The sequence below is a fragment of the Somniosus microcephalus genome, chromosome 6, assembly GCF_052327205.1.
Source record: "Somniosus microcephalus isolate GS21.2 chromosome 6, FLI_Smic_1.0, whole genome shotgun sequence".
NCBI classification, from domain to species: Eukaryota; Metazoa; Chordata; class Chondrichthyes; order Squaliformes; family Somniosidae; genus Somniosus; species Somniosus microcephalus.
Genome location: NC_140992.1, coordinates 167,287,683 through 167,300,744, shown reverse-complemented (window position 1 = coordinate 167,300,744; position 13,062 = coordinate 167,287,683). Strand labels below are relative to the sequence as shown.

Here is a 13,062-nt window from a genome sequence, read left to right as displayed (position 1 = left end):
GGTCGTCGCCTGAGGGAAAAGCTTACCCCTCCCGCCAATAGGCGGAGAAGAAGACAGGAGCGGGAAACCGCCATTTTGAAAGTGGGCGGGGAAGAAGACAAGCGCGGGAAACCGCCATTTTTGGAAAAAAAAAGAAAAAAAAAAAAGTTAAAGAAAAATTTCATTGTTGTTTCTCAGGAAGATTGTGAAGATGCCTAAGCGTGGCAACATCAACGAATTCGATTCTGATGTGGAAGATTGGACCACGTATGTAGAACGCATCGAGATATATTGTAAGGTCAATAAGATAGCAAATTATGATAAAGCCCTAACCTTACTAAACTCAATGGGTGCGAAGACATACGGGTTATTGAAGCATCTTCTATCACCAGCTAAACCGACGGATCAGTCTTTCGCTAATATTGTTGCTGTCCTGAAGGATCATGTGAACCCCACACCGCTGATGTTAGCGGAACGAGCTACATTTTACGGGAGAACGCAACTAAAGGAGGAAAGCAACGCGGAGTACCTGGTTGAACTGCGTAGGCTAGCAAAATTCTGTCAGTTTGGGGTAAATCTGACAGAGGCACTGAGAGACAAGTTCATGTGTGGGATGTCGAAGGAAGGAACACAAAAGCGACTGCTCGAAGAGAACGCTCTTACACTTGATAAGGCTGTCCTTATTGCAGCATCGCACGAAGCCGCAGCGAGAGGCACGGCAGAAATGCAGCTGAAGACAGCGGTACTCAGTGTGGATCAAATGACTTCGGGTACAACGAAATGTTACCGTTGTGGGAAGACAACACACGACCAGAACCAATGCCGGTTTAAAAACCAGGAATGTAGAAAATGTGGCAAACTTGGTCACATAGCTAAAGTATGCCGGTCAGGAAAGAAGACCAGCAACAATAAGTCACCGCAGAAGAAGTACAGAAAGGTACATAAGGTGACTGTGAAGAGTCCAGATGAACTGAATTCGGATTCAGACCCCAACAGCAAGGAACTGGGTAGTCTGAGGATTCACAATGTGAATAAAGAAGCTGACCGACAAACTATCTGGGTCACACTGCAGATTGCAAAAGTCCAAGTGAAGATGGAAGTGGACATCGGATTGGCATTGACGGTCATGAATAAACAAGATTACAAAAAGTTATTCAAACATATTCCCCTACGGGATACGGAGATAGTATTGCACACATACACGGGGCATAAAGTATACCCCATCGGAAAGATAATAGTCAAGGTGAGACACAAGGGCAAAGATCACCAAGGAATGGACTTATATGTACTACCCAAGGGAGGTCCACCACTTCTGGGACGGGAGTGGATCAGGAAAATAAAGATGGACTGGCACTCACTAAACACAATGACGGTAGATTTCGGAAAGAAAGATGTCAAACCTGAACGGTTGTCCAGAATATTGGACGAGGCTAAAGAGGTATTCCAGCAGGGACTGGGAACACTGAGAGGAATTAAGGCAAAAATCAAGATTGCAGAACATGCAAGCCCAAAATTTTTCAAAGCCAGATCGGTACCTTACGCGATACGACCTGCTGTGGAGGCAGAACTGGAAGAGCTTGAACGTGCAGGGGTACTGTCGAAGGTGGACTGGAGTGAGTGGGCCACGCCCATTGTTCCCGTCATGAAGTCTTCATCAAGTAACAAGCCAGGGGGACCGGGGAAGGTCCGCATCTGTGGAGACTTCAAGATCACAGTTAATCCGGTGCTTCACACGGTACAATACCCGCTTCCGCGGATTGAGGATATCTTTGCTTCATTGTCTGGCGGGAAACACTTCACCAAGATAGACCTGGCACAAGCATATTTACAGATGGAGGTCGAGGAAGAGTCACGCCAGTATCTCACAATCAACACGCACAGAGGCTTGTATCGATATAATAGACTGGTTTTTGGAGTAGCTTCGGCTCCAGCAATTTGGCAGAGGGCCATGGAGCAGGTCTTACAGGGTATTCCAAGCACTCAGTGTTACTTGGACGATATCCTGATTATGGGAGAAGACGAGGAGGAACACCTCACAAATTTGAAACTGGTGCTCACCAGGTTGAAGGATTATGGCCTTCGAGTTAATCGCCAGAAGTGTGAGTTCTTCCAGAAATGGATCTCGTACTGCGGTCATGTCATTGACCAAGAGGGGCTGCACAAGTCACCTGACAAGATCGAAGCAGTCATGAAGGCCCCCGCTCCGGAAAATGTATCACAGTTGAGGTCGTTTCTGGGGTTGATTAATTATTACCATAAGTTTCTGCCAAATCTATCCACGGTGCTGCATCCGCTGAATGCTCTGTTGCGGAAAGAAGTACCATGGAAGTGGAGCGAGGACTGTAAGAAGGCCTTTCGCAGAAGCAAGGCGTTGATTACCTCTGAGGAAGTGTTGGCTCACTTCAACCCAACGCTACCTCTTCGTCTAGCTTGTGATGCTTCCCCTTATGGTATTGGAGCTGTACTCTCACACAAGTTACCAAATGGCTCGGAAAGGCCAGTCGCATTTGCGTCCCGATCATTGACCTCCGCTGAGCGAAATTATGCTCAGATAGATAGGGAGGCTCTCAGCCTTGTGTGGGGAGTAAAGAAATTCAATCATTACCTGCAGGGCAAGAAGTTTACATTGCTGACAGACCACCAGCCGTTGGTGTCCATATTCAACCCTAACAAGGCCGTTTCCACTATGACAGCACAAAGGCTACAGAGGTGGTCCGTTCTACTAGGGGCACACCAATATGACATCGAATACAAAAGGTCCAAACAGCATGGAAATGCTGATGGGTTATTGCGCCTACCGTTGCCAGTGGAAGAAGAGGCGACTACAGTGGACCCAGTGGAGATGTTCCACTCAACCATAATGGAATGTCTACCAGTAACAAATTCCATGATCGAAAAGGAAACAAGAAATGACCCGACTCTCTCATGAGTCTACGATTTAACGGTGGAGGGATGGCCAGTACATGGCGAACCAATGCTGCCAGCATTTTCGCACAGAAGAGAACAGCTGTCAGTGTGCTGAGGAACCTTGATGTGTGGATCTAGAGTGGTGATTCCACCCAAACTCCAGCAGAAAGTACTAAAGGAGCTTCACGAGGGGCATCTGGGTGGAGTGAAAATGAAGAACCTAGCCAGAGCGTTTGTGTGGTGGCCAGGTATTGATGGAGACATCGAAGAAATAGCCAAGAGCTGTCTAGGATGCCAGAAGGTCCAAAACGCGCCACCACAAGCTCCTCTGCATCCATGGGAGTGGCCCTCATCTCCATGGCAAAGGGTACATATCGACTTTGCTGGTCCATTTATGGACTCAATGTTTTTAATCGCGGGGGATGCACACTCCAAGTGGCCGGAGGTAATAAAAATGTCCTCCACCACCACGGAAAAAACCATCACAGTATTAAGGACCATATTTGCCAGGAATGGGCTGCCGGAACAGATCTGTTCTGATAATGGACCGCAATTTGTGTCCGAAGAATTCAGGAAGTTCTTAAAAAGCAATGGGGTTAAGCACTATACGTCCGCCCCATACCATCCCGCCACCAATGGATTAGCTGAAAGGTTTGTCCAGACCTTCAAGAAGGCCATAAAGGCCATGGGTAATGAAGACATAAATCTACAACATAAGGTAGATAACTTCTTGTTGGCGTACAGGAATGCAACACATGCGGTCACAAACCAAACTCCCGCCATGATGTTTTTCAATAGAAGAATAAGATGCCGGCTGGATTTGATTAAGCCAAACGTCAGAAGGGACGTAGGGAACCGGCAATTTCAAGGCATGAATGAAAGGCCAACTAGATCCTTTCAGATAGGTCAACAAGTTTTGGCCCGGGACTACCGTACCGAGAAATGGCAGCCGGGAACTATTGGAAAAAGGCTAGGACCGTTGATGTATACCGTGGACATTGGTGAAAGCATAATGACCACACCGGTATATAAGTGCTGTGTAAGGATTTATTGTGCAGATTCGCCCTGACCTTCGAATAGTAAAGTCCTGTTAAAGTTACTCTTGTAGTCTGTGTATTAATTCACCATATACCCACAGACTTTACACGGAGGTTCTTGAAAAGAATGGGGTAAGGCATTACACATCCGCCCCGTATCATCCAGCCACAAATGGATTGGCTGAGAGGTTCGTACAAACCTTTAAGAAGGCAATAAAGGCTATGTACAATGACAACATTCTGCTGCAGCACAAGGTGGACAATTTCCTGTTCGCCTACCAGAATGCGACACATGCAGTCACCAACCAGGCCCCAGCCATGATGTTCTTTAACCGAAGGTTAAGATCTTGCCTGGGTTTGCTCAGACCAAACGTACGAAGAGATGTTGAGAGTAAGCAATTCCAGCACATCCATGTGAAGCCAACAAGGAGCTTCAATGTAGGGCAACCAGTCTTGGCCCGCGACTACCGAACAGAAAAATGGCAGCCAGGAACGATATGCATACGGCAGGGCCCACTAATGTACACAGTGGGCGTTGGGGAGAGCATCGTGAGACGCCATGCTGACCAGATCCTCGAGTCACAGGAACAAGTCAACCCCATGCCTCGCCCATACATACCTGGTGATGAACCCGACGTACAGGTAGCATCTACCCCAGAAACAGTAGCATCGGAAGCTGACGAACCAACCGACGACAGGGGGCCAGAATCGCCTCCGCACCAAGAGCAAGACACTCGGGAAAGGCGCTATCCAGAAAGGATCAGGAAGCCTCCCCAAAGACTTAACTTATAAATAGACTATTTGCAGCTAATGTTGCATGTTAAAAGTGTTAATTGTAATTAGTTTGATATTTAATTGTTAAATGAGTGTTATGGTACTGTTAATCTAAAAGGGGAGGAATTGTAATGCATGTACCTTTAAGGAGAGAACTACTTTTTACAGCTCCTGTATACTGTAGTGCCAGCAGTGACCACACCTGTATATAAACCCTGAGTAGTGATCTGTACAGTTAGTTCTAGAGTAACCCTCATTCAGTAAACACCTGTTGAATCGTTCCCTGCAGTCTGTTGTCTGATTATTGAAGGACACAACACTAAGATACACGGATCTAACAGATTCTAGTCCCAGCACTGGCCAAGTGAAGTCCGTCTCAACGGAACAGCTCTCTCCTGTCCCAGTACGGATGCCAGTGTTCCAGGAAGCAAAACCCATTTCTCCCACACCAGTCTTTGAGCCATGCATTTAACTCTCTAATTTTATTTACCCTAGCCAAATTTGCACGTGGCTCAGGTTGTAATCCAGAGATTATTACCCTTGTGGTTCTGCTTTTTAATTTGGCCCCTAGCTGCTCAAACTCCCTCAGCAGAATCTCCTTCCTTGTCCTATCTATGTCGTTGGTACCAACATGGACCACGACAACTGGATCCTCCCCCTCCCACTCCCAGTTTCTCTCCAGCCCAGAGGAGATGTCCTTAACCCTGGCACCGGGCAGGCAACACAGCCTTCGGGACTCACGCTCTCGGCTGCAAAGAACTCTATCTATCCCCCTAACGATACTATCCCCTACCACTACAACATTTCGTTTAACTCCCCCCACTTGAATGGCCGCCCGCTCCACGGTGCTGTGGCCAGGTTGCTCATCCTCCCCGCAGTCCCTGTTCCCATCCTCACAGGGAGTAAGAGCCTCAAACCTGTTGGACAAGAGCAAGGGCTGTGGCTCCTCCAACACTACCTCCTGGATCCCCGTACCTGCCTCACTTCCAGTCACACCATCCTGACCCTGGCCACGGACTACATCTGAATTAATTAATCTAATTGGTGTGACTACCTCCTGATACACAGAGTCCAGGTAACTCTCCCCCTCCCTGATGTGTCTCAGTGTTTGAAGCTCGGACTCCAGCTCTTCAACACGGAGCTGGAATTCCTCGAGCAGCCAACACTTACTGCAAATGTGATCAAAGTGAGCATCAATGGTGTCCACCAGCTCCCACATACTGTCACAGCAACACATCACCTGCTCTGCCATTCTATGTAATTAATTAAATTCATTAATATTATTTTTAAATACCCTCTGCCCCAATTCTAGATGATGAATATCATACCTTAGAAACTATAAACCACAGAGTTTAAGTTTAAAAAGAGAGAAATACTTACCAACCAATCACTTACCCGGTTTCTGGTGACGTCACACTTGGATTACTTTTAACCTCTCTCCTTCCCTCTGACTTCGGAGACTGGAGATTGGTACGCCTCTGAAGCCTTTTTAAGCTTCCCGCTCGCGCCTCCCGCCGACACCCGCGGTCTGAGGCCTTACCTGGGTCCCTGAAGCCTTTTTAAGCTTCCCGCTCGCGACTCCCGCCGACACCTGCGGTCTGAGGCCTTACCTGGGTCTCTGAAGCCTTTTTAAGCTTCCCGCTCGCACCTCCCGCCGATACCCACGGTCTGAGGCCTTACCTGGGTCTCTGAAGCCTTTTTAAGCTTCCCGCTCGTGTCTCCCGCCGACACCCGCGGTCTGAGGCCATACCTGGTGTGGGTAAGGAGGGCCATGTGTTGGAAACCAGGGTCGGGTGTGTGTAAGGAGGGACGGGTGTGAGTAAGGAGGGCCGGTGTGGGTAAGGAGGGCCAGGTATGAGTGAGGAGGGCCGGGTGTGGGTAAGGAAGGCTGAGTGTGGGTAAGGATTGCCGGGTGTGGGTAAGGAGGGTCGTGTGTGTGTAAGGAGGGCCGGGTATGGGTTAGGAGGGCCGGGAGTGCGTAAGGAGGATCGGGTGTGGGGAAGGAGATTCATGTGTGGGTAAGGAAGGCCGAGTGTTGGTAAGGGGGTCCGGGAGTGGGTCAGCAGGGCCAAGTGTGAGTAAGGAGGGCCGGGTGTGGGTCAGGAGGGCCGGGAGTGGGTGAAGAGGGCCGGGTGTGGGTGAAGAGGGCCGTGTGTGTGTAAGGAGTGCCGTGTGTGGGTAAGGAGGGCTGGGAGTGAGTAAGGAGGATCGGGTATGGGTAAGGAGGGCTGTGTGTGGGTAAGGAGTATCGGGAGTGGGTAGGGAGGGCCGGGTGTGGTTTAGGTGTGGGTTAGGAGTGCCGGGTATGTGTAAGCAAGGGCCGAGTGTGGGTAAGGGTGGCCGACTGTTGGTAAGGAGGGCCGGGAGTGGGTAAGGAGGGGCAGGAGTGCGTAAGGTGGGCCGGGTGTGGATAAGGAGTGTTGTGTGTGGGTAAGGAGGGCCGGGAGTGGGTAAGGAGGGCCGGGAGTGGGTAAGGAGGGCCGGGAGTGTGTAAGGAAGGTCGGGAGTGTGTAAGGAGGGTCGAGTGTGGGAAAGAAGTGTCCGGTGTGTGTAAGGAGGGCCGAGTGTGGTTAAGGAGTGCCGGGTGTGGATTAGGAGCATAGGGTGTGTGTTAGGAGGGTCGGATGTGGGGAAGGAGGGTCAGGAGTGGGTAAGGAAGGCTGGGTGTGGATTAGGAGGGCCGGGTGTAGGTAAGGAGGGCTGGAAGTGGGTAAGGAGGGCTGTGTGTGGGTAAGGAGGGTCAGGGGTGGGTAAGGAGGGTCAGGGGTGGGTTAGGAAGGCCGGGTGTGGGTTAGGATGGCCGGGTATATGTTAGGAGGGTCAGGAGTGTGTTAGGAGGGCCGGGTGTGGGGAAGGAGGGCCTGGTGGGGGTAAGTAGGTCCAGGAGTGGGTAAAGAGGGTCCGGAGTGGGTAAGGAGGGCCGGGTGTGGGTATGGAAGGCCGAGTGCGGGTAAGGAATGTCGGGTGTGGGTAAGGAGGGCTGGGATTGGGTAGGGAGGACCGGGAGTCGGTATGGAGGGCCGAGTGAGGGTAAGGAGGGTCGTATATGGGTAAGGAGGGCCGGGTGTGGGTAAGGAGCACAGGGTGTGTTTTAGGAGGGTCGGGTATGGGGAAGGAGGGCCTGGTGTGGGTTAGGAGCGCCATGTATGGGTAAGAAGGGTCAGGTGTGGGTAACGAGGGCCGAGTGTGGGTAAGGAGGGCTGGGAGTGGGTTAGGAGGGCCGGGAGTGGGTAAGGAGTGCCGTGTGTGGGTAAGGAGGGCCGGCAGTGGGTAAGGAGGGCCGGGAGTGGGTAAGGAGGGGCGGGTGTGGGTAAGGAGGGTCTGGTGTGGGTAAGGAGGGCTGTGTGTGGGTAAGGAGGGTCGGGAGTGGGTAAGGAGAGCCTTGTGTGGGTAAGTGGGTCGAGTGTGAGTGAGGAGGGCTGGGTGTGTGTAAGGAGGGCCATGTGTGGGTAAGGATTGCCGGGTGTGGGTAAGGAGGGTCGTGTGTGTGTGTAAGGAGGGCCGGGTGTGGGTTAGGAGGGCCGGGAGTGCGTAAGGAGGGTCGGGTGTGGGGAAGGAGATTCATGTGTGGGTAAGGAGGGCCGAGTGTTGGTAAGGAGGGCCGGGAGTGGGTCAGCAGGGCCAAGTGTGAGTAAGGAGGGCCGGGAGTGGGTCAGGAGGGCCGGGAGTGGGTAAGGAGGGCTGGGTGTGGGTGAAGAGAGCCGTGTGTGTGTAAGGAGGGCCGGGAGTGAGTAAGGAGGGCTGTGCAGGGGTACGGAGGTCCGGCAGTGTGTATGGAGGGTCGGGTGTGGGTAAGGAGGGCTGTCTGTGGCTAAGGAGTGTCGGGAGTGGGTAAGGAGGGCCGGATGTGGTTTAGGTGTGGATTAGGAGTGCCGGGTATGGGTAAGGAGGGCCGGGAGTGGGTAAGGAGGGTCAGGAGCGCGTAAGGTGGGCCGGGTGTGGGTAAGGAGTGTCGTGTGTGGGTAAGGAGGGCCGGGAGTGTGTAAGGAGGGCCAGGAGTGGGTAAGGAGTGCCCGGTGTGGGTAAATAGGGCTGGGAGTGGGTAAGGAGGGCCGAGTGTGGTTAAGGAGTGCTGGGTGTGGGTTAGGAGCACAGGGTGTGTTTTAGGAGGGTCGGGTGTGGGGAAGGAGGGCCTGGTGTGGGTTAGGAGCACCGTGTGTGGGTAAGAAGGGTCAGGTGTGGGTAACGAGGGCCGAGTGTGGGTAAGGAGGGCCGGGTGTGGGTGAGGAGGGCCGGGTGTGGGTGAGGAGGGCCATGTGTGTGTAAAGAGTGCCGTGTGTGGGTAAGGAGGGCCGGGAGTGGGTAAGGAGGGCCAGGAGTGGGTAAGGAGGGTTGGGTGTTGGTAAGGAGGGTCTGGTGTGGGTAAGGAGGGCTGTGTGTGGATAAGGAGGGTCGGGAGTAGGTAAGGAGGGCTGGGTGTGGGTAAGGAGGGCCGTGTGTGGGTAAGGATTGCCGGGTGTGGGTAAGGAGTGTCGGGAGTGTAAGGAGGGCCGGGTGTGGGTAAGGATTGCCGGGTGTGGGTAAGGAGTGTCGGGAGTGTAAGGAGGGCCGGGTGTGGGTAAGGAGGGCCGGGTGCAGCCAATACCCGGTAAACGGGTGCATATGAGGATAAAATTTCGGAATCCTTTACAATGCTGTTAGGCCAACAAAACTGTCAGGCAAAGCCCAGTGGCTCCCACACTAAAGGAGGCCAAGTGGTGGAGCGGAACAACACTCCAACCCCCGGTTTGATGGCTGGTGAAATGGAGGTGCTGCAGCTTTGCTGGATGGAGGCAGAGGAGGAAGGCTTGAGGGCACAGCTGGCAGTGCCAGTCCCATGCACCATGTGAGCTACAGGTGTCCCTGCAGCAGGTGGCACATCCGTATGCTGAATCTCTGCCTGCGTCACCAGCTCCACACATTGACTGCCAGGTCGGTGCCCCTCGGCCTGTATACATGGGCGCTGAGGTTTAGCAGCTGCTAGGTACAGTCTGCCATACGCTGCAGCCTGCAGTCCCACAATGCTCCTCGGACTCTTTGCCATCTAACCATTTGTAACATTGAATAAACACGTCAGGACTTTCCTAGGTGCTGCGCTCACCCTGCCACCAGAATATTGGTGGACACCTTGATTGTAAACGATAGAATACGTGAGTAAAGAGGCAATGATACTGTTGTATACACCGATGGTTAAGCCACAGTTAGTGCACAGTTTTGGGAACCCCATTATCTAACGTGTGCTGTACCTGCCCTGGGAGTGTTTGATGGGAAAGTGTAGAGGGAACTTTACTCTGTATCTAACCCGTGCTGTGCCTGCCCTGGGAGTGTTTGATGGGACAGTGCAGAGGGAGCTTTACTCTGTATCTAACCCGTGCTGTACCTGCCCTGGGAGTGTTTGATGGGACAGTGTAGAGGGACGTTTACATTCTATCTCACCCATGCTGTCCCTGCCCTGGGAGTGTTTGATGGGACAGTGTAGAGAGAGCTTTACTCTGTATCTAACCCGTGCTGTCCCTGCCCTGGGAGTGTTTGATGGGACAGTGCAGAGGGAGCTTTACTCTGTATCTAACCCGTGCTGTACCTGCCCTGGGAGTGTTTGATGGAACAGTGTAGAGGGAGCTTTACTCTGTATCTAACCCATGCTGTACCTGCCCTGGCAGTGTTTGATGGGACAGTGTAGAGGGACCTTTACACTCTATCTAACCCATGCTATCCTTGCCCTGGGAGTGTTTGATGGGACAGTGTAGGGGGAGCTTTACTCTGTATCTAACCCGTGCTGTACCTGCCCTGGGAGTGTTTGATGGGACAGTGTAGAGGGAAGTTTACACTCTATCTAATCCATGCTGTCCCTGCCCTGGGAGTGTTTGATGGGACAGTGCAGAGGTAGCTTTACTCTGTAACTAACCCGTGCTGTCCCTGCCCTGGGAGTGTTTGATGGGACAGTGTAGAGGGAGCTTTACTCTGTATCTAACCCGTGCTGTACCTGCTCTGGGAGTGTTTGATAGAACAGTGTAGAGGGAGCTTTGCTCTATATCGAACCCATGCTGTGCCTGCCCTGGAAGTGTTTGATGGGACAGTGTAGGGGGAGCTTTACTCTGTATCTAACCCGTGCTGTCCCTGCCCTGGGTAGTGTTTGATGGGACAGTGCAGAAGGAGCTTTACTCTGTATCTAACCCGTGCTCTACCTGCCCTGGGAGTGTTTGATGTGACAGTGTAGAGGGAGCTTTACTCTGTATCTAACCCGTGCTGTACCTGCCCTGGGAGTGTTTGATGGGACAGTTTAGACGGAGCTTTACTCTGTATCTAACCCGTGCTGTACCTGCCCTCGGAGTGTTTGATGGGTCAGTGTAGATGGAGCTTTACTCTGTATCTAATCCGTGCTTTACTTGCACTGGGAGTGTTTGATGGGTCAGTGTAGAGGGAGCTTTGCTGTATATCGAACCCGTGCTGTACCTGCCCTCAGTGTGTTTGATGGGTCAGTGTGGATGGAGCTTTACACTTTTTTTAACCCTGGAATCTGCCCTGGAAGTGTTTGATGGTAACACTGGAGTGCTTACAATTGGAAGTGTTCCGTTCCCTTGAAACAAGATCCCTATGTCAATGGGCACAAACAATTCATACCAGTAGAGTCAGAAGAAACAATCAGTTTTGACATTAACTGCAAACACTCACCAAATGGAGCTTGAACTTACCATTTCCACTGTGATGGCTGAGTGTATCCCTCCTGCTCTGTTGAAAGCCCAGGGAAAGTTGAGGAGTCCAGCACCGAGGGCTGATTTTAAGAGGATGAATAATGCTCCGAAGGAGGACAGACTTGACCTCCTGATGTCCAGAGAGTTTGGTTTGGCCAGGAGATTAATACTCTCTCTAGCAAGCTCCTCCATCTGCACTAATCACTGCAATATTCTAGAGCTTCCTAACCTTCTCAGACGATGGCTCGTCTAGCCATGAATGGCCTCTCTTCCTGCTGCCCAATTCTTGCTGGGATCTGATCCACCTCTTGTCTGGTAGAAAACTCTTCAGTCTACGATTGCAAGGATTGGTGGTCCTCTGGCCAATCAACTGCCTGCAGAAGTTCTCTGCCAGCAGCCCGAGCTTGTTGGAGGAGCCGCCATGACCTTATAGCTGTAACTGTATCAAGTCTCACATCAGCAGAGACCCAGCTAAAGCAGGAGCAAGATTGGAGGTGTCACTTCACCTGCCGGGATTTCAAAAGCACTCTGCATTCCCTTAAGAAAAATTGCTCAATTTTTCGGCTTAAAATTGGCTGAAAACTTAATAGGATTTACAGCACATCATTAGTTCGTATTACCGACACTCAAATCTGCCACTTCTAATTCACTTTTTCGGCTGTAGTTTTAAAGAATGAGAATTATTCCAAATCTCTTTTCTGAGGGGGTGGGCTGCGGTCCAGTTAATTCTGTAATGAGAAGAATTCGCGAAAAGCTGGTTTAGTGAATTGGGCATTGATCTGTGAAATGCCAGGGAGTGGGAAACTGGGCTTTGATGGGATTTAATAGGTCCAGGAGCAAGCAGAGGGATCTCACTCTTTTAACCAGGACATCTCCGTGGGGCACTCTGGTATCTCAGCACTTTCAGTCGATGCACATGTGCCCGCTGCTCTTGTGGGCTCTTGGCAAGCACTATTCATCCATCATTCCATTAGTCTTTCAAGGGGGAGACAGGGGAAAGAGGACTGCTCATGATTACCGAGAAAGGAATTGAAATTTCTGATATACCTATCAATTCATCCAATGAAAAGCGACGAGTTAAGATAGTAACTATAGGTTTTTATTGGCTAAATAACAGAGCCCACCCTCGTGGGTGATCGGGTCCAACAAGGAGGAATACCAGCCAGTCGACCACCTTTATACCTGGACAAGCAGGCGGAGCCATGGGCGGAGGCAGCTGTGGTCAGCCCAGGTATAACAGCGTGACAAGAGGTGGCCTTGTGTAGTGATACAACAGTGTAAACAGTGATAACCATAGTGTAACGATATAAACAGTGATAACCATAGTGTAACGATAGTGAACGATAAAAGTGGTTTACCACATTCACCCCTTGTTTAAATTTGAGTCTGGCGGGGTGAAGTGTGCTACCAGTTCGGGTATGTCAGTCTGTCCGGAGGCCTCGTAAGTCTTTCTGATCGGCGCAGCAGCGGCGGCGGTGGTGCAGTATCTGGTGTTAATGCTGGTGTCTGCGTGGTCGGCGAAGGCTCGTGGGGTTCCGGCATGCCGTCTACCTGGGCTGGATTTGGGGGGGTGGTGGGGGGTAACGGTGGTGTCTCAGGGGTGCCCGAGGGTGCAAGGTCTCGTAAGGAGACTGTGTCCTCCCGCCCGTCTGGGTATGCCACATAGGCGTACTGGGGGTTGGCGTGCAGGAGGT

General features: G+C 51.5%; 1 protein-coding gene across 1 annotated transcript in view; it reads right to left on the bottom strand.

The window, feature by feature from the left end:
* slc38a8a (solute carrier family 38 member 8a) overlaps positions 1-11,560 on the bottom strand; it is a 296,436-nt gene extending 284,876 nt beyond the window's left edge. The window contains exon 1 of the mRNA XM_085990919.1: positions 11,369-11,560. Within this exon, the coding sequence (XP_085847045.1) occupies positions 11,369-11,560 (192 nt within the window). The remainder of the gene's footprint in view (positions 1-11,368) is intronic.
* Positions 11,561-13,062: the final 1,502 nt, after the last annotated feature.